The 22,296-nt window shown below is 35.1% G+C and overlaps 1 protein-coding gene across 3 annotated transcripts in view; it reads right to left on the bottom strand.

Annotated features, from left to right (window-relative positions):
* TNPO1 (transportin 1) overlaps positions 1-22,296 on the bottom strand; it is an 85,468-nt gene that overhangs the window by 38,204 nt on the left and 24,968 nt on the right. The window contains exons 1-7 of one of the 3 annotated variants that reach the window (XM_010949304.3): positions 17,060-17,213; positions 16,814-16,927; positions 13,976-14,051; positions 10,099-10,248; positions 7,222-7,328; positions 5,388-5,521; positions 2,309-2,390 (exon numbers count right to left, since the gene is read on the bottom strand). In XM_010949304.3, coding sequence (XP_010947606.1) covers positions 2,309-2,390; positions 5,388-5,521; positions 7,222-7,328; positions 10,099-10,248; positions 13,976-14,051; positions 16,814-16,918 — 654 coding nt within the window. In that variant the 5' untranslated portion in view covers positions 16,919-16,927; positions 17,060-17,213. Of the gene's footprint in view, positions 1-2,308; positions 2,391-5,387; positions 5,522-7,221; positions 7,329-10,098; positions 10,249-13,975; positions 14,052-16,813; positions 16,928-17,059; positions 17,214-22,296 lie in introns of those variants that run through there. The other 2 variants (XM_010949305.3, XM_074359579.1) reach the window with 2 other exon arrangements.

Raw genomic sequence — 22,296 nt, 5'->3', positions numbered from 1 at the left:
TTTGTGTCTTGCAGAGGTTCAAGATGAGATGTGAGAAGAATAAGTCTTCTTCTTCTTACTTATTGTTTTACTTTATTCACAAACACACATGCATTGAAAGTAGTAAAAAAATAAAAACACCAAAACATTAAAATAATTAAGTAAAATCCAATGTGTTCCACTGTCTCTTTCCAGGAACCACAGAAACATCAACTAGATGAACCTAAAATCTTATTATAAGAAAGGGGTAAGACAATGGAAAAGTTTAAATATCAAGTGATAGTATGTTAAGTACTGTGGTAGCATTTTAAAAACTTTGATTTCTCTATGTCCTACCTCTACTTCTGAGACTTTAAAGACTCTGTAGTTGTTCTTTTAATCAGATATATTTTACATGGTCAGAGAAGAATACTGTTTCCAGCAGGTGCTGCTTATATGTTAGAAACATCCTTCATTAAATCTGATGTTGTATTAAGTATGAATACCCAGCTTTGCCAAGGTATATTACAGCCATGTATTAGTAACCAACACATTTCTCATCAATACTGTAAGACATTAGCCCCTGAAAAAAATCACTGATAAATGAAAAAAAAACCCAGCCATTTACTCATTTAGTAAATAGTTATTAAGAGCCTACTAACGTGTCCAATGCCTCCTCTGGAGGTTTACTGCTCTTGTAGGATGGAGGACTTGTTGAATCTTACAGGATTATCAAGTAGCAAAGAAGTGTTACTATGGTATTTAACACTAATGGAAAATATTTTTAAATGTCAGGAAACGTTCTTGTTCTACTTGCTGAGTATGGCCCTGTGGACTTTCAAGAGAATTTATTTTATTCTAAATTATTTTTCTGTGTAAGATGCTGGTATGTTTATCATTGTTCTCTTTATTAAACTGAAAGAACACTAAGAGGAAATACTATTATAATTACAAAGAGACCCACTACTGCTTCTAAAAATATTAATAGCAGTTGTTAACATGTGGAGTGCTTATTCTGTAGTAGGCACTGTTCCAATTTATATTTAGCAAATATCTTTACAACAATCCAACAAAGGAGGTCTATTATTAGCTTTATTTTATAGAAAATGAAGACATGAGTTAAATAATGTGCTCAAGGTTAACAGCTACTAAGCTGTGGAGGTGGGATTTGAACCCAGTCAGTCTTACTCCAGACTTAATGCTGTCCACTCTCCTCTATACCAAAGTAGACTGAAAACACTTTGAAGCATAAAATGTCTTCATGTATCCCTAGCACCAAGCATAGTGGTAGTAGGTACTCAGTAAAATAAGCTTAAGATGCATGTTTCAGGGGGCAGGGTACAGCTCAAATGGTAGAGCACATACTTAGCATGCATGAGGTCCTGGGTTCAATCTCCAGTCCCTCCTCTAAAAATAAGTAAATCTAATTACCTCACCCTCAAAATAAAAATTAAAGAAAAAAATAATTAAGACGCATGTTTTGGTTTCAATTTTTAAACGATTAGAGGATTCTAATGGCTACTACTTGCAGTCTATTGGTAAATGATGTTTAGAAAGAAGCGTGTCAATTTAAGTGATGAGAAAAAAAATGACATAATATCCACCTCCCCCTTTCTTATAATTTCACATCAGAAATGCCAGCATGATGGTCTCTGAAGGATTTTTTAAAAAGAACAGTTGAAAAGGAATAGACTAAGTAAATTTCATTTGATGAAAATAAAAGTGAAGTGCTTAAGGAACTTTAGTAGTCCTTCTACAACTGCTGTTGTCAAGCAGAAATTCTGAAAAGGAATTCTACTGCTTAAGGTTCATGGCCAGAAAATCATGTTCTTATTGTCTTTCTGCTTTTATCAAAAAGTTAAAAAGTACCTTTAGAAATGCTTGCTGAGATTTAAGAGTACTTCCCTGAAACTTCTCATTTTACAATGAAAACCAACAGAAAAATAGAATTACTATCCTTTTAGTTTCTACTTTCACAGCCTCTATCAAATTAAACTTATCCAATCTCTTTGTGTTTCAAACATCACAAATGAGCTGAGATTTAACTTCTATATGCAACTTGAAAAGTAACCGAAGTAGAAATTTTTATAATTAAGATATTACACACACAATACCATAATCAATGTTTGTATTATGATACAAGTAGAAAACTCAGAGAGTAAAAGTAGTTTTACTTTCAGTTAAATCAGTCTATACTGTAACCAATTTTAATACTATCAGAAATAATTTAAATACTGACAGTTTATAATTACAAATTATATATTTATAAAGTAAAACTACATGCAATCTGCATTTTCTAACCTTCTCAAAAACAAGGTAGCAGGGGGGTGCAGGGGAGAATAAATCTCACCTCAATGAAGGAATCAATGTGCAGCATGAGAGCTTGAGTTCTACTGATGATAAACTGATTGACACACGCAACAGCGTGAGACCTAGAAACAAAATTTAAAATTTAACATACACTAATTGAAACATACACTTTTTTCTATTTACAGGAACTTAAAACAGTCCTCCATTAAAATATTATGGTGTATGTATAGCTACACCCACCCCCCAAAAGAATGAGTCAAAATTCTCTATGTATTAATACATTATACACATTCCTTGTTAAGTGAAAAATGCAGGCTGTGGAGCAATATATTAATGCTTCTAAGAAAGCAAAAAACTGTCTAAAAGGGTATATTCACTCTCAAGATAGTTGGATGGGGACATAATGGGAATGTCCTACAGCCTATGTGTTCTAAGTGTCTAATTTAATCCCACAGCAATTCTTAATGGCACTACTATTAAAAATATACCCATAACCCAGTCACTTAACCTCCACTTCTTCCCTAGTCCAAATCATCATCTCCCTTCAAGATTATTCCAATAGGTTCTAACTGGTTTCCCAAATTCCACTATGCCAAACCCCACTACCTGTTTGACACACATGAATAAGACCATAGTATCCTTGTTCAGATTATTCCAATAAGACAATCTATTTTTTTCTACAAAAGGCCAAAAGGTAAATATTTTAAGCTTTGTGGGCCACAAAAGACCTCTGTGGCACCTTTATTACCTGACCTACCTTCAATCTTTTAAAATATGAAATCATTCATAGCTCACAGGTCATGGCTGGATTTGGCCCCATGGGTCAGTTTGCTAACTAGTCTAGACATCCTCTATAATGTGGCTAGTTTCTACCCGTCTAACTTCATTTCCTACTATGATACAAAGTTTTTTTCTTCTGTTACTCTAAAAGGCTTGTTCCATCTTAAATGTTCTTTGCCTTCATTGTTCAGGGTCTCTGCACAAATGTTACCTTTATAGAGAACCCTCTACATAAGATACCTTTGGACAACTGTCTAGCCCTTTATTCTCATTATTTTTCCATAGTATTTATCATGAAATGGTATTTGTCATGGGGGAAAGGAGATACTACATGAATAAACTGTAACTGTCATGCAAAGGAATGGTATATAGTAGTCAAAACAAATGAGCTACAGTGACACTAAAGTATGGATGAAGCTTAGCAAGAGAATATTATTATATGATAAAGATTAAATTCAGTGTAATACTTTTTATAAAGTTAAAAACATGTATACATATATACACATTTTACATATATAGGCAATAAAGCTGTTTTTTAAAAAATGCAAGGGAAGGATAAACTTGGGGTTAGATGTAGGTTGCTGTCAAGGTCTTAGCTTTTGTTTTGGGCAGTGAACTTGAGTGATTATTAAAAATATCCAATAGATAACTAAAGACTAAATGGAAGTGGGCTATAATGAGAATGCGTCATGAGCTAAGAATCATAACCCAATTTTGTGTACCTCTAGTATGATTAAAAAAATAAAATGGCTCTAATTTTTAAACTGCTTAGTCATGCAAGAGATAAAACTATATTCCTTTGCCTCATTTCATATTCTCAAAGTCCAACCATTACTGAGGAAAAAAATCCTTACAACTACTAGTAAATATCGGTTAAACTGCATTAAAAAGGTGTTAATGATGCAGAATAAAATGCAAGATTTGTTTACTGCACAGCTAAAACACAGCAGATGGTCATTTACTCAAATACACATTAAAATGAAAAAGTTTAACAGCAACTTGTGTACAAGAGAATCTCAAATGGGTACTAATGAAAACATTCTGTATCACTGAACTTTTTGTAGAAAATGAATTCCCCTATCTAGTTAACTATATCAGGAAGAGTAATCTTAATTTTGAAAATGTTATTATTTATTTGCATGATATTACCACAAGTAAGCATCTATTAAGTTTCCACTATAAGTACAACACTGTAATGTTATCACTTAAGAAGTAACTAAAATTAAAATGAGATAAAAAGAACTAAATAGAAAATCTAAACAAGAAAAAGATGACTAAAGTCCCAATTACTCTCTGGTCACATTGCTGAAACTATAATCCTTTGGAATATCGGTTGGAAACTTAAAGTAAGCCCTAATGGGCATCTGAACTAATATAGAGATAATGCACTGAAGTTCATGCAGTTGGATATCCCTAAATCACTGCCTCTTTAATCACTGCATAATTTTAAAATAGTAATACGATGTATATTCTACATAAAAGCATGAAGTACTGACAACTGGAAATAAAAATCAAAGCAACTAATAATCAGAAGAGCAACGACTTTTCCACAGAAACAATAAACAAAAGGCACGTTAGGGGAAAAAAAAATGTAACCAGGGTTGGGGAGGGGAGAATACAGCCACCTGGGAAACTTCAGGTGAAATCAGTGACACACACTTCAATAGTGTAATAAAGGCATCATGTAATTATAGTTTGACAGGATAGCTGATGGTAATAAACTTAAAGGCTAATTTAATAGTCTAAATATGATATTTCAGTAACTACATGTTAGGAACTGTTTAAGGAACTAGGAATACAGAGAAACACAAAGCAGACCAGGTTAACTTCAGGACTAGCCAACCAGGCCTACTATGTGATTTCAGAGTGTATTCAAAAACTTTTCCACCCTCACATCTAAAATGTTTTTATAATTAGACATAAAACCTTTAAACTAAAATTACTAAGTAAGATGTCAAATTGAAGCAATTTTTATTACACAGCTGCAAATGAAAGTACTTGTTGTACTTGGTAGCATTCATAAATTAAAAAATTAAAAAACAATAAACCCCCAAACACAATTAATTTTAGCCTTACACAAAGGACTTAAAAAGTGTGACTGTTAACCATTACAAATGTAATTAACCTTGTAGACAGTAAACTGTCATAATCAATAAAAATTTCATCAGGAAAAGTCAACATTTCAAAGGTTGTTATTAAATTTCAATTATAAAGTCCACCTTTGTGAAATGGTCAATTATTTTCTGCTAATCACAAAAATACTAGGTCATGCAAAACAAGGGAGTGGTCAGGCTTGTTTCAGAGTTTATAAATTAATTTAATATTGGCTAAACAGGTACCTTATTTTTGGACTACTGTGCTTGAAGAACTGCAAAAATTTGGGAATCATGATGTTGAGAGGACGATCTAAAACATCACTATCTAAAATCTCAGCAGAATCTTCACAAATCTTCTGAAGGGCACCAAATGCTCCCTGTCAAAGACATTTAAATTATCAGAATTAAAAATGAAGCCATTTTAAAAACAAATTGAGGAATATTGACTAATTTGTACGGATTAATGTTCTCAGCCCACATAAAAACTGCCTCTAAAATCCATATTTAGTCATCAATTTAAGAGAAATTATTATACCATTTAGTTATCTAAAACCTCAGTTTAAATATAATGGTACAGTTCAATTTTAGCATTAAGTGACTTAGAATTTTTTGGTTGGCAAGGATTGTAATAAATATCATCTAATTAAAAAATCTAACTTCTGTGGTATTCTTGCCAATTTTAAGTCATCACTAATTTTTCTCTTATTAAATACCAGTTTGTTAAAACTGAATGTAAAACTCTACATTTATGTATAAGTGTATTTAACCACTGTATCACTTCTCTTTCTTAAGCACAGAAAGAGGTTTTAATTTTCATCAAAAAAATTACTTAACATAAACCATTCATTGACAAAACCTGTTAAAAGAGCAGGCAATTCAAATGGGCAATAACTTCCCTACAGCCATCTTACACAGAAGTGGCTAACACAGAGAACTCCTGTACACAATATGTAACACCTACTAGTTACCTCAACCACTTACTTTCCTCTGCTTTTCATCAGCAACACCTTGGTGCTTACTTTCCATAGTACAGTTAATTTAAGAATACTGTCCCTTTAAAATATGACTTAGGTAGTAGCCCCCCAATTTCACAATTACCACAGTTTAAATTTTTTATTTTTGCAAAATGTTTGCTTAAAATTTTGATCTCCTTTTATGCCATTACCATTATACCAAAACACTATTTAAATTTTAATCAACTGTTACCTGAGGGCCAAATACTATTTTTACTTTAGTTTTTCTGTAATCTTTAATCTTACAGAAGGCATTACTGGAAAAGGTATATATGAGAATGCAAGATTGTTTTCTTTTTCTTTTAGGGAGGGAGAAGAGTGACTTTAAAGATGCCTTTGCTAACTTTCCCTTTCCCTAGTACTCTCTTCCCCAAGCCAGATCTCGCAACAAAATGTTAAGTCAAAAGACCACCTGATTCCTTTTTGTTCGGTTATTCCTATGCCTGCTCTGTCTCCAAGCCTTACTCTTTTTTGAGACAGAGATAGATCACTGCCTTAAGAGAGGCAAATACCTAAAATGATTTCCATTTAAAACAGATTTCTACCCAAACTGGAAGTCTGTTAATGAAAGAAATGGTTAAGGTAGTCACTAAGTGAGAAATTACAGAAAGACAAATTCATACTGACTCCCTCTCACCTCCCCAAATGGAAAGGTTGCTACTGATTTGATCAGTGGCAAAGGGTCCCCAGCAAAAGATTGTAATTAATAAAGGATTAAAACTAGACTTGATACATCTTATAACAAAAAACAAGAGGCACAAAAACAATTTAGAGAAGCTGAAAACATACTCATGTTCTGGGAATTTGGTAAATTTATTACAATACAGTTACAGAAGGTATTTCCTTGCAGAAAATATAGTAAAGAGGTTTTACACCTTAATGGTCTTCAAAAAAAAAACACCAGTAAGATAAATGATCACTAATGTAACAGAAGAAGGTAACTTTAGGCTTCTAAGTTTTGAAATTTGATGTTTCAGAGGAAATTTTTTTTCTTAAGGTTACTAATAAGCAACAAGACAAAGAAAATAGAAAAGAAAAAATACGTATGAAGTAAAAATCGTTACCTCACAAGTGTTGTAATCTTCAGAATCCAACAGGCTACAGAGTTTTGGTAAGAGGTCAGGCCAGTTCTGCAATTCTCCCTTGGAGGCTATAGTTGTAATCAAAATACCTTGAAAGAAAACACACACCTTTAGGGGATCTGACTGCTTTATGTTAAGACACTGCCATGTGAACAACCACAAGCTAATATGCGTGCTTACAGGTATGTGCATGGGGATGTACACGTACACACACACACTTAAATGTTCCGTATCAGCCAGACTTGCAACCCCATGTCAATAACAACATTCATCAAGGACCCTCATGACACATACGTGGAAAACCTACAGCATAAATCAGATCTTTCTAGTCTTGTTTTCCAACACTCCATCTTATTTTTAACAAGTATCTGTACCAAAGACTACAATTTGCTCTTCTCCAACAGTACCAAGAATAATTCTACTAGTTAAAATTATCCCTATTTTGTAGAGATCATATACAAAAGAGTGGAAAGAAAATATACCAAAATGTTAGCAGCACTTACCATTGGGCAATGAGTATGAGTCTGTTAGGTTCAAATAAAAACACATCAGGAAGCTAAGAACAGCTCTCGGACTTAACATAGGATCAAAACCATGGCCCATGGTACAGAGTGAGAAAGTAGATGGGCCCTTAATTGAGAACAATCCTAGATGCTCACTCTGCAAACAATCCCTCTCCTGCAGACAGGCCATATACTCCCCACAACAGTCCCCATTTACTCAATTGCTGGCAAGGAGATCTTGAATCATGGAGGCTAAGTGCCACAGGCTGACTGATCATGTCACTGACTGATCTAATGATTTCAACTGTGCTGTGTAGCTTAGTTGTAATAGTTAAGGATTATGCAGATACACAAATTTGTAACACAAAAGTTTTGTAATACTTTTCTATGCCTTAGTAAATTTAATATTAGTATAATGTAATATTGCTTGGCAATTACAGATCTTTTCGTACTATAAGAGTATAAACTCTGACAGTAGGCAAATTGTATATAATCTAAGCTTCAAAATACTAATTTGTAAAAATAAAGAAAAAGTTCTCTCTCCATAGTTATTTTGAGAATTCAGTGAACCATGTATACAGAATGCCTGGCATGTAATAAATACTCAATAATTATTACTAAACAGCAAATTCCACTATTCATGTGTACAAAAATTCTCTTTGAATTTTCCACTGTTAGTTTTGAGAAGGTTGCTCCCAATGGTAAAGAGTTAAAAAAAAAAAATGCAGAGTCAAGTTCTTGGCCAATATTTATTCTCCACTAAAAAAAATTATATGGTAAGAGGGTCAATGTATTGACAACATTTTAAAGATATAACCCTAACAATCAAGTAGCCTTCTGGTAAGACCAAAAAGCAGCAAGACTAATAGTAGATCTGTTCCTTATTGCCATTTATTCTTTCCTAAAATTGAAATATAAAAGAACCGAGGGAAAGAGACACCACCAATCTGCCTAAAGGAAACCAAGTATGTCTTCAAGCAAGCAATAATAAAAATTAAACACAAGCTACAACAGTCTGACATTTATGACTTCTGCTAAGAGAGCACTGAAGAATGCTGGCAGCCACAAATTCAAATTTATCTTGCCCCATATAATCTCATCCACTTTCCAAAAATCTGATGCCAGCAGAGTTGAATGAATTCTATAGAAATTTTCCCACCTGTGTATGAACATACATAAAAGGATGTTCACTGAAGAAAACCACAAACCAACCATTCATTCTTTAATGGGAGAAACAATTACGCCTATCTAATGGATTACCACATAGTCACTGAAATGTGGTCCTTCCAAATATACTTCCTCGTCAAGATTTCGGCTACGTACTGCTAAGATTAAAAAATTTTAAGAAGACTGGCACACACTCACCATCCTTTTTACCAGAGTAAAGAATTCGGTAGAAAATTAGGAGGGTACATGAGGGTCTATAAAAATAACCTAGGGAGACCCTTTTCTCAAATTATAAATGCCCTCTATCTATCCTATCTAAAATCAGTGTTAATAATAACAGTGTTTAATATTTGAAGGGAAGTTACAGAGCATCTGCTTTTTAAGTAAAAGATGAACTAGGTACTTTTCAAATCCACCATGAGACAAAAGTACAAACACAAAGAACTTTTAACAAAACTGACTGACTCATTATGGAGATTCTTGACTGATTTCTATTTAACTAATATGCCAGATTAATAGAAGCTTTCCAGGTCCTTGTAAAATATAGCTGCTGAAACCCCGTGGCATATTGAATCTGCCCCTTGGTGAACTACTCTATAGTACATCTATTTCGGCTTCCACCAAGTGATGTGTGTTGTGCTTACCAACAGTCAGTTGTGTTGGCTCCCAAATTTATTTATACCAGTTATTATGATAGGAAGTTGTTCTTTTACTGAAAACAAGTTTAACACCCCGAAAAGACTCAAAACTTGCTGTAATTAGGTGTAGACAGGCAAATATTAAGAACAAGGAGGGGGATACAGCAAAAGTAAGGTCCTATACATAGGTTGTTTTACAAAGAAGTTTTTCTTTCCATGTAAAAGAAAGTGAAACTGTAAATTATATCCCATGTATGACACCAGGAAGCCAGATAATTAAGGAACCTAGAGAAAAAACCGTGGTCCTAAACTAATACCACTTGTTAATGCCCCATTGTAACCAACTTTAAGACCAGTGAACCTGGTCTCAATGGCTTAAGAGAGCTTTTACTGTAATTGATAGCATTTTCTCAAAAGCAGCAATGAAAAGTTTTCCCCCATCACAATTTAACATGAAATGGATGACAAAAATTGCTATGGAAATGGTCTGTTATATCAAAACTCAACCCAGTTACAAACAGGATAAGCAAAATTGTTAACAGATTACTTACCTACAGTGGCTCTAATTAGAGGAGAGGAGTCACCAATGTTGTTTAAACATTCACTCTTAATAAAGTCTGTTACACCATTTGGGAAGTTTTGAAAATGTGCTTTCACATTATTTTTCAAAATGAGACCACTCAATGATCTTGTGGGTTCATCTGTAATAAAATAACAATAGTACTGAATTTCACTCCATTTCAAAATGTACCAGGAACAGTAACTTTAAAAATATACTCAAAAACTGATTGTAACATTTCAGTAATTTTGCTATAACCAGGAAAAAATACCATAAATGATTATTGAAGGATTAGCGCCATGATTTACAGTTCAGGGTTTCTCAACCTTGGCACTACTGACATCTTGGGCTGGTAATTCTTTGCTGTGGAGTGCTGTGTACTTTAAGATGTTCAGCAGTATCACTGGCCATAGGTGCCAGTATTACCTCTCCAAGTCAGGATAACCAAAAATGTTTCCAGATAATGTCAAATGTCTCCTGGGGGACAGGGGTGGGGGCAAAATAGCACCTGGTTGAGAACCACTGATTTAATTTAAGAGTTAATTTAATTTATATATGGCCACTGTACTCAAGCTTTATTGGAACCTGATATAAACAGCAAATTACAGAACTCAAAGTATTAGTCACTATAGATATTCTATTAAAAAATTCAGTTGACAAAGAATATATGGGATCACCTTCACATACAAATAATTGCCGCTCATTTATATCATGTTTTTCACTTGCCTCTGAGCTAAAAAAAAAAAAAGGGTAAAACAATTTTTAAATTTCCCAAAGTTTTTTTAAAAATAGAATTTACTTAAAAGAAGTTTAAACCATAGATGCCGTTAACAAACTTTCGAGAAGTAATTCAATACTAGTAGAATATAACAGATGCTTTAACAATTGGCGTCATCACCAACATTAACAATACTTAACATTTTTCGAATGCTTATTAGGTACTAAACACTGCTAAGTGCTTTCCAAGTAATTTGTATTTGATCCTCACAACCTCATGAGACAGGAATTATTATCTCCACTGCACAAACGAGGAAACTGAGGCCTCTGCCAAAGTCACACAAGGCTACGAAGTGGGGAAGCCAAAATATTAACCTTAGGAATCTGGTTCCAGAGCCTACGCTTGACGCACTGTACAGTATCACCATCCTTAAAAAGGCTAGAAGACATGAAGAGCTGGTGTATTAACAGAATATGCTATTACAGCAGTACTGTCTTACATACCTTATTACAAAATAAAATACCCCAAGCTTGTTCTAGTTACTAGTATGCTCCCAAAGTCTGACTGGCATTGAAATCTTCAAGGGTAAAACACATGGGAGGCAAAAAAGATAGAAATGTTTCTTTGCATATAAACCCCACTCAAGCCACCACAGCAATATAGCCCAGAAACTTTTTATGTCACCTTCTAAATATTTCTTCCTGGTTTCAATTACAATCATTCGATCAGTAACTTAAAATGAAACAAAAACACTTCTAAACTCTCTCAAAATTTTAAAACTGTCACAAAATCAATGAAATAATAGCCAGATATTCAACTTCCTCGAGCAAGAATATTTTTGCCTTAAGTTAGCCCTTAATAATTCAGTCACATAATTTTAAGTGGTATTTTATTTCAAATTTTAATTTCTTTATAAGCAATACACTGTATAATTTTTACAACTAAGATTACAAGATGAAGAGCTTTAAAGAACCACAACATGAGGTGAAATGATTTAAAATTAAAAATACAAAATATTTTGTTAAAATATTTAATTAAAAATATCCCGTTCAAAGAAAAAAAAAAAGGGCCATTTCCTCTTTAAAAAAGACTACTAGGCCTCAACTCTCATCTGTGAAGTGAGGGAATTAGATGAGCTGATCTCTGAGGTCTCTCCAGATTTAAAATTTCACTCCACAATTCAGTGTAAACAAATTCACATGACGAGTGGCAAAAAGATTACTAAATAGGCATTTTCATTTTAAGAATTTACTTATGTTCCTTCTCTATTATGGATGGCCACAATGCTGTTTTTTTTTTTTTAAAGAAAATCAGACGTAACAAACTTGTGTCTCAAGTAAATGAATTAACACAGGAAGAAGTATCACGTGTTATACAAATGTAAAGCTCCCACTATGTAGATCCTTTGAGAAATTACTAATAAACAGAAGAAAATACATATTAGTTAGGGTCAAAAAACCTGCATAAAATCCTTTCCAACATTTTAAGGTTTTGTAATTAATAGGTCTTTTGGGAGGCAGTTACATACTCAACCTCTCCTGCTGTTAGAATTATAGGTTTGTCTGCTTTTTAAAATACTTCTCATGTACCCTTATATACCAAGAAAGTTTTAAGAAAGTGTGTAACATAACAATCTTAATATTTGGAATTTAGGATGGGGACATGACAGATGGCTTAGTGAAACAATCAGCTTACATTTTTCAAGTAAAATAATTCACTTTAGAAAAGTTCACTTACTAAATATTTAAGTTCTTATAGTATTATCTGATTACAAACTAGTACATGGGAAAAATTAAGTTTCTATATTAAGAAACAACCCATATGCATATTTATCAAACTAGGAATATTAATTGCTGAACTTAAAGATATGCTGAAGGACTTTCTAGTTTAAGACAAATTTAGAAAATTTTAAAGTTTCTTTACATATTTCAATCACAAATTCTTATCTTTAAAATTAACTAGGAATTTTGAAAATAATTCAAAATAAATCGCTATACTGTGCACGGATTATTAAAATCTGAATAAATACAAGGTCACTGAGATTACAAGGCCATTAACCCCCTAGTGCTTGGAGTTGAAACCTTACCGTCAGTCTGGTAGTCTAACACAAGCATTCTGAAGATGAAAAAAGCATCAGAGGTAAAATGAGTGTCAGAGTCTAAGACTTATTCCTCAACTCCAAGTGCATTGTTTTTACTAACTGCACCACGGCTTCTGAAACACTCATCACTGAGTAGGGTATAGTGCTTTCATTTAGAGGCTAGTCAGTTGCTCAGAAAGTACTTGAGTGCCTTCTGTGTGTCTGACAATGTTCCAGGAAGGGAATACTTAAATAACTCTATGAAGAACACCTCTCATTACAATGTAAGCTCCACAAGGACAGATTCTCATTTATTTTCACTTTTATTGCCCATGAGCCAGCAAACTGTCTAGCAAAGAAGGGTGCTCAATATTTCTGAAATGAATTAAGTCTAGAGGGACATACGAGATGTGTCAGAAACAAGCAAATGCCCCATGTCATTTAAAAATCAGACTAGTTTTCAGGCTTTGTTACAGAAGTTTTGTTGCAGAACAGTTAATGAAAAAGTTTCACGTATACTGTTAAAAGTTTTAAAAAAAAGTTAACAATAGTCTTTGAATAGAACGATCCTATTTTTTGTCAAAATTTAAAATAGTACATAGCCATATAAAGGAGTGTAGAATTAAGAGATTAATAACAATTATCTGAGTGATGGGATTATACGTGATTTTTCATTTTGGTTATATAAACTTTCAATCACAGAAGTATGATCACACATATAGTTGTATAATTTAGTTCATTTAGTAAATAACTAGTAACTTAGTAAATCCTGCATTCAATCTATATATTAAAAGAATCAATCTTTATGACATTCATGCACAAGGACTGAAGCAAAACAGCAAAGCAGAGTTTGCAACACTCTTTTCATTTGCAAGAATGAGGGAGTTTACTATAAAAACACCAAATTAACAACTGAATGCTCATGAAGTATCCAAATGCTTAGAGTGGTAGTAACTCATTCCACATCTGTAAAGCAAGCATAATGTAATCCTTTGAAATGAGTAATTCTTAGTAAAGAAACTTAAAGTGTGAAAAACTTTTAAGTAGTTATCAAACACAAACTCTACTTACCTTCAGATTTTAATTTTGTAAGAACAAAAATCAAGTAGTTGTTAAAATCTGGATATTGATTGAGTTGTTCCAGTTTCTAGAACAAATAGTAGTTAAGGAAACTTCTCAGTGTAATCTGTGGAAGAAATTAAGCATTTTTAATCTAAAATCAAGAATCTCTTTTGGGATTTTTACCTTTGCTTTTTTCTTTTAAAGTCAGAATAAAGCTCTCTTATTAAAACTGTCAATATGCTATTCCAGTGGTGGTTATGTTAAACCTCTTCGGTGCATTATGGCTGAAATACTAAACTTAATATTTTATATCAACTATATTCTCTGCAACATAAACCAAGTTATACCTTCAGCAGCACAAGTGCACACACAGTAAAAATTTTGTTTCGAAACAATTTACTTGAACTTAAAAGGAAAAAAAAAACCCTCACGGGAAAGGTATTTAAGTATAAAATAATGACAAAAATGAAAAGCACTCCAAAGAAACACAAACAAGTCTTTTAAACATCATTTAAGGAAACTACCTTTATAAAATAACTTTTTAACTTAAACTGCTTTTATTAGACTCGTTTGTTCTTTAGAATTCAAAAAATTAAGATAAAATACTATTTATGTGCAAGTCTACATATTAAATCTTATTACATAAAGTCAGTACTATGAAATTATCACACTGCAACAGTTCTGCAACCATGCATCCCACCCACCCCAGGATCTAACATTTTCAGTGACACAAATGTGCACGTATTTTATTTTGTTGGCAGCCAATAATGACATAATGCTCTACTATATCTTTCTTCATGCCCTCTATTATGCTTTATAGTAACACCCCAATTGTGCTTTATTAGACAGAAATATTCTATTTTTTTCCTCAATAGACCTAAATCTTTTTAAAAAATTAAAACCATGATACAAACTCTAGGTATACCACATTAGCTGTTTATCACACACTACAATACCCTCAGTGTTTAGTGACTGGAACATAAATTAACTATCAAAATACCTTTCTCTAGAAAAATTCCAATGGGTAACCACTTTCTTTGACCAAAACTGCCCAGTGATTTCTTTCCTAAGTGAATGGCCAAATTAACATGACATGCCAATGATTTTTCATAAATATTTCCTGATAAGATTCACTTTCTTAGAAATTGAGCTACCTGTCCATGATACCCATAATAAGAGTCTTTCAAAAGGTGCTCAAGCCTATACAAAAACAATAATACACTCTTTCCCAAGAAGACACAAAAGAACAAGGTCACCATAAGGCACTTTGAAATATAAAAACACTGTGTATTTTTAAATACTATTTATCTCTGTCTACTGAAATTTAATTTGTTCCTTATGCAGAGAGCATACTATGTTCCAGGCATGCAGAATAAACTGAAAATTTGATTGTTAGCCCAAGCATAGTAACAAACATGTAAAAAGTATTTAATATGTACTAAACAAGAGATTATGATATATAGTGCTGGGAAAGAAATTACAGTGCGGTTTTGGGCTTGGCTAACTTAGGAAATAACTGGGTCATGTAACACGTACAATTCATTAAATACCAACTTCTATCAAACACAAAAGACTGAGCCACACCAGGGTTTCAGGTACAAGCTCCAATACACACCAAAACGAAAATTCTCCCCTCAGTACTAACAGTACCCAAGCAAAATGACTTAAAAAAAAATAAACCCGAGCAGACCTAAATCATTAACACCTTCATTTCAAAATGAGTACTATTAATTAAAAGATTAGGTACTTACTCATCTATTCAAGGTTTTAAGTTACAGAGATGCAGTACTTAGAGAAACTTATTTACCAAGAGCTTAAGGAATTCTATTTTTGACCCTTACAGTGTTTTAAATTTAAATAAGCTCAAATTACACCAAAAGAGCTTACTTATCAGATTCCATATTAAACAATTTTCCTGCTTATTAATAAAAATTGAGGCTTTTTTTTTTTGCAAAAAACACATAAAAGTTTTTTTTAAAAGAATTAACTTCGTCTTAAAATAACAGATAAAAAGATTATTTACGATCGGGTGAATTTGTTTCTTTTATTGGATGCGGTGAGAGCTTTCCATTTGACCGCAGTTTAGGGCACTACAGAAGGCACACATAGCAGAGGTTTTTGCTTCTCTTAAGCTTTTCTGTCTCTAAAACCGTAGCAATAGGACACTACACTAGCAAACTCGGTAAAGACTTGGGTAATTGAGCAGTCTTGAGCCAAAGATTAAAAAAAAAAAAAAAAAATCTCACTTGGGAGCCAGGGAGCTTGCAACAGGTGTTGGCATGAACAGCCCTGGGGTGAAGCCTGAGACCCCCCCCCCTTCTAGGTCTCCAGCCTAGAGGAACCCCAGGCCCAACCCAGAGGCCGTTCAAACCCCGCGCCAGCTCCACCCCATTTCTGGCCGGCGAGCTCCGCCGCGCACACAGAGCCCTCCACCCGGCCTTACGCTCTGCCCGCCGCCCCCACTGCGCCGGGCGCATTGTGTGGGCCGGAGCGCTGGGGGTCCGCACCCTGCCGCGCCGCTCTGCACTCCCTTGGCGGGTCAGCGGCGGCCGGGCAGGGACGTGGCGGCCCGGCCGGCGCACATGTCGCGATCGCGGGCGGCGGCCGGGAGCCCCCGCCTCCCGCTGGCCGGAAGCCGGCGGCCGCGACGGCAGCCTGAACCCGGGGCGCGAGGGCCGCGTGCGCGAGGCGCCGGGCAGGGGCGGCGGCGGTGGCGGGCGGACGGAGGGCGGAGGGATCCGGGGAGCAGGAGGAGGGGGAGGGGCGGGGGAGCCACCCGGCTGCCGGGAGCGGCCCCCGCGCGGGGTGTGAGCTGCACGGGCGGCGACGAGGCCTCGGAAAGGATACTTGTTGCACGGTTCTCTGGATGGTGGTGTCTGGGGACTGGGACTCCTTCAGCAGCTGCAGGATTTGCTGAAGCCCTTGCTCGTCAGGTTTCCACTCATACTCCATCTTGGTTTGCTGCAAATAAAGCCAGACACAGGAAGAGAGGAGCAAATGTTACTCCCCGTGCACAGGCCCGAGTGCTTCCCGCGCCGAGCAACCCGCTTCTCCCCGCCAGAACGACCCCTGCGCTCCCTAGACGCCTCGGACCTGCCTGGGGCGCCCCGAAGGAAGTCTCGGACGGTGAAACCCGGGAGAACTGATCCTAGCAGCTCGGCCGCCAACGTCTGCTGCTGCCGCCGCGGCCGCTGAGCGCAAGAAGCCGACCAGACTGAGTCACCGCGAATTTGCAATCTGGCCCCTAGATCCGCTCGGGGGAGCCCCCTGGGTCCTAGTGCCACGCAGTTTCCTCCATCCAACCCAACTCTAATTCCGTCCAGATTATTACTGATTTAAGGGCTAAACAAAAATCAGGTCTTTATCAAAACCACGCGAAACACCTGAACAGATCTGATTTGGGGTTTTAGTCATTTTAAGTTAATACGGTTAATAATTAAGAGTGACTGTAATAGGGGAAAAACATCTGATAATTACCCTGACAGCTCAACAATACTTATGGAGAAGAAATAAAAATGTTTGCATTTCAATTTGATATATAAAGCACCAAATACTAATAATTAGTCTAAAATATTAAAGATGCACTGCAATCACAACCCACATCTCGATAAACACTGAATGTTGCATTTACATTTGCAGAACTTGACTAAAATAATGCGTTCTTTCATAAACTTCACCTTCCGAACTTTCGTTGAGATAAATTCTATCTGAAATAACCACATTTCACAACTAATGACTTTGGGCTGAAAGAAAAACAAGAAAATGTAATCTTACAATTGGATAGTGTTTAATCCTATTAACGTGTTTTCACATACATTTTCTCATTTTATTATCTGAGCAGAGGAGGTATTATTTGCTCCCATTTGGCAACTATGGAGCAAAAAGGTCTGAGCAAATTACCTCAGTGAACTAGGTGAGATTGAGAACAGAATATAGGTTTCTTAAACTACTATGAATTGCATCTGCTACAATCAATTGTAACTATTATATCAATGACACAGTTTCATTAAAACTAAATGCTTAAACAAAAACAAAACCTAAGTATCAAGCATGAATTATTTGTAAAAACCAAACTGAATTTGCTGAAGGAGAAAATTTTTCATATGGTTCTACTATTATATGATGGCTTGACACCTGAAATCAGTCCCTTACTAGTAGGCATCCCTTCCTAGCAGGGGTTAAAAGAAATTACCTGACCTTACTGTACCTCTCTAGCATTGTTTAAAAACACACACACACACACAAAAACCCAAAAAACTTTTCCTCTCTCCTTCTTTACCTTTATTTTCAGCTTAATATCCTGTAATCTGGCTTTGCTCTCCGAATTCTACAGACTTTTTAAATGACCCAGCTCCCAAAACAAACAACCCCCCCCAAACAAAAACAATTATCTTTTGGACATAATACCTATTAATAATATTGTATGTTTTTATTCCAGTCTTCATTCTGTGCATTTATATGTTTTATAATAATAGGGTTGTCCTGTTATTTGCCCAATTGCATATATCATTAAATATTAAAAGTATTTAAAAATGTAATAGTATTCTATTGTGTTGCTGTACCATAATTTTAATAAACTTTTAACTGATATAATATACACAATAACCTGTACAAATCGTAAGCTTACAACTAGGTGGATTTTTACAAAGTGAATACACCTGTGTAACCAATCCCCACATCAAGACAGTTACCAGTACCAAGGTTTCTCTTGTACCTTGTCATTAACTCACCCCACAATCCCTATTACAATTTCTGTCATTATAAATCTCTCCCCCATCCCTTTTGACTTCCTTTTACTTCAGAAACTTTTTTAAAAAAATGATAAAAACAGTACTATAACAAATCAAACATGTTTGGACAAGAAAAGTTAATTCAATCCTATCTCTTAAGTTTACCTCCCTGACATAAGGAGTTTTAACAGTTTGATATGAATCCTACACATTTCTCTATTCTCAAACACATATATAATTCTGGTTTGTTTTCTAAGATCATACCACATACTACACTCCACAACTTTTAAACACGCAATATAGCATGGCCATCATTCTAGGCCACTACATATAGATTTAACGTACTTTTTAATAGATGTACGTTAGCCTTATAACTGATAGAACAAAATTTGTTCCTGATTGGCTTCCACCTTGCTTCTACTTTTTTGCCACTATGAACAACACAGCAAAAAACATTCTTGTACTAATATCCCCCTCATAGTAATGGCAACCCAGTGAGATTAGGCCAAATGTACGAGTATTTAAAAATTTCTAATAGTTAATACCAGATTACTTTTCAAAAAGTTATGCAATCCACAGACACCACCATCAACAATGTTTCCCATATATTCACCAGCATGATCTCTTAATTTTTGTGAATCCAATGAGTGAACATTTTAAATCTCTCCTGATACTGGAACAGGGAGGGAATGGGAGAAGTGGGAGTGGGGAACCTAAAAGTCTGAGCCTTACTTATGAGTTAGAGCTGCCAGTAAGTATATCCCACCTGTTGAGGTGACAAATAGCCTACTTAAGTCCTTAGCTGCCTTTCTGAACAAAAAACTAATGCCAGGGGCCAACAGTAGCCAAGTCCAAAAGACACCTTCATCATATCAATCCTGAGTGAGGATGACCGCCCTGTAATATCATTACCATACTTCCTTTTTTATCCCTGCACTCAAATAATTTTTTTCTCTTTGAACAGCTTAGTATTAAGAACATTTAATTTGATTAGCCAATGATGATAGGATAAGAAGAATTGAGACAATCTGTTCTGTCACACCTTACTCAACTTATCTGGAACAAAAACCTCTCAAAAATATTTGATTGCTAATTGCTTGATAATCTCAGGCCACTTTGAACTTCTAAACCATATTTTTTTTCTGTAGTAAAACATATGTAATACAAAATTCAGCATTTTAACCATTTAAAGTGTAAAATTCAGTGGCATTAAGTACATTCTCATTGTTGTACAATCCTTACCACCTCTATCTCTAGAACATAATACATTTTAAAAGCCATTAAAATTAGGAAGAACCTTATCCTAGGGTAGCCAGAGATAGTGTTATTTAGATAATGCCTTAAGTACTTCAAGCTAACCAAGCACCCTAGACTTACGAGGTAGAAATCATTTATTTAAAGAATAAACTATATATTAAATAGAATATCAAGATTAACACTGAATTTTCTTAAAATAATGACTATTTTTCTTTCATGTTGAATACTCAGACATAAATGTTTCAAAGAAGGGAAGTAGTACCTCAAATTTTTCTCTTTTGGAGTACATAAATTATGCTGATTGGTCCATGACATTCATGGTAAGTACCCCGTTGCCCCCAAAAGGCATTTCAGTAAGCCAAGACAGTTAACTGAACTATCGAGATAGAAGATGGCACCAGAATAAAAAGCCTGTAAGAGGTAGGTTACTATAAAATAACATTTTGGGCCTTCAGAAGATTAAAACTTCCTCAAGAATACTAAGCAGTTAAGAACTTAAATTAGTGTTAAAACTGAATTTACTGGAGTTGATGTGAGGTAAAGAAGCCAGACTGGTTGAAAAAAGTAAAAAATATCTAGTATCTTCCCAGCTGGAGGGGCTGTAAAATATAGTTTAAAAAGCAGACAGGAAGTCTGGACTCAACCAACCTAAATTTAAATCCACACAGTAGCTGTGAAAACCTGGGAAAGTTAACTAATCTCTCTGAGCCTCAGTTTCCCAACAATAAAATGAGAGTATACCAACTCTGGAATAGGATTATAGGTACCTGCCTGGCATACAGTATGGTTTGAAATATAGTGGTTTTAATTGTTACAGCAATGGTTTTCTACTACCTGCAAGATAAAATCTAACTTCTTTTCATGGAAGAGGCTCTTTATGATCTGGCCCATCCCCTCCAAGGACAGCTTTATTTTTTCCAACTCAACCTCCAACTTTTATGCTCCAGTATTACCAATTGTGCCTCTCATACCTCTGAACCTTTGCATAGGGACTTCCTGTCTGGAACGCCCTCTTTAAATGTGACCACTTGTATTTTTTACCACTGATCTAGAGTTAATGGCTATTTCCATTTTAAAAACTGTCGTAATTATTTCTAGGTCTGTCTTAGTAACAGAACATGTGTTCCTTGAGAACAAGGACAGTGTCTTTTTGCCCTCTTTGCCTAGCAAAGTGTGATTCAGTAAGTATTTGCTGAATAAATACTATTGTTGTTCATTACTCAAATACTATTATTGTCCATTAATTCAACTGAATAAATATTAAGCTGAGCAGCTACCATGTGCTCAGTGAGCATTAAAGATTCAAAGGTAAGTAAAATACTGTCCGTGCCCTAAATTCTCATTTAGTGACATTGACAGATGTGTTGTCTATGAATGAAGTATATGAATGAAGTGCAATAGGAACAGAGAGGAAAGTGAATATATTCTGCCAGGGAAGAAAAGTGATTTTATCCCATTTGGTTCAGAGCTTTTTCTCTCTCCTAATTTCAATTAAATTCAAACAAATATTTACTGAGCAGTCAAATGTTTCTACCTATATGGTGAATCACTATGAATGTGATAAATGTTGCCATCAGTGACACGACTTCCCAAAATGGTGAACAATTATTGGTAGAGTTCCAAACAAAACAAGGTACAATCTTCCTTCAATAATACAGTAGTTTTATTCCTGGAAAACTCAACATTTAATTAAAATCATGCGAAAAATTCCACATGCATGTGTGAAACTGAGTTAGGCTCCCGGCTCTGACAACTATAAAGATTTTTTTTCCCACCTATGTGACTACTTAATGGGACATTCAAAAGTCACTCAGGACTATATCCATGTATATACATGACAGGGATATTGTGCTGTACACCAGAGATAGACAAATTGTAATTGACTGTACTTAAATTAAAAAAAAAAAAGTCATTCAGGACATAACATTGTAAACTGACTATACTTCAATAAAATAAATAAACAAAACAAACAAAAAAGTCATTCACGGTTCCAGACAATTCTTGATGGTGAAAATCTAGCCCCTCTCAGCCCCACCTAATAAATGGCAAGAGCACCTCCCAATCACTAGGACATCCCCTGCCAGAGAGCAGCACTGCTCAGTGGAGAATGACTGGTAGGGATAGTGCAAGGGGCTGTGGGGACATTATGTTAACCCAGTTAAGAGGCCAGGAAAGACTTCCTTGAGAAAGTGACTTTTTACCTGAAATCTAACAGGAATTACCAAAAAGTGAAAGTGAGAGGAAGACAGGGCTAAGAAGACTTCACTATGTCAGAAGTTTTGGACTTTATCCTAAGGCTAACAGAAAGCTTATGAAGAGGGTTATAAACTCATTAAAGAAATC

Source organism: Camelus bactrianus, chromosome 3 (genome assembly GCF_048773025.1).
Source record: "Camelus bactrianus isolate YW-2024 breed Bactrian camel chromosome 3, ASM4877302v1, whole genome shotgun sequence".
In the NCBI taxonomy this organism is placed as follows: Eukaryota; Metazoa; Chordata; class Mammalia; order Artiodactyla; family Camelidae; genus Camelus; species Camelus bactrianus.
The sequence above is the reverse complement of the archived record's forward strand: the minus strand, read 5'-3'. Positions and strand labels throughout refer to the sequence as shown.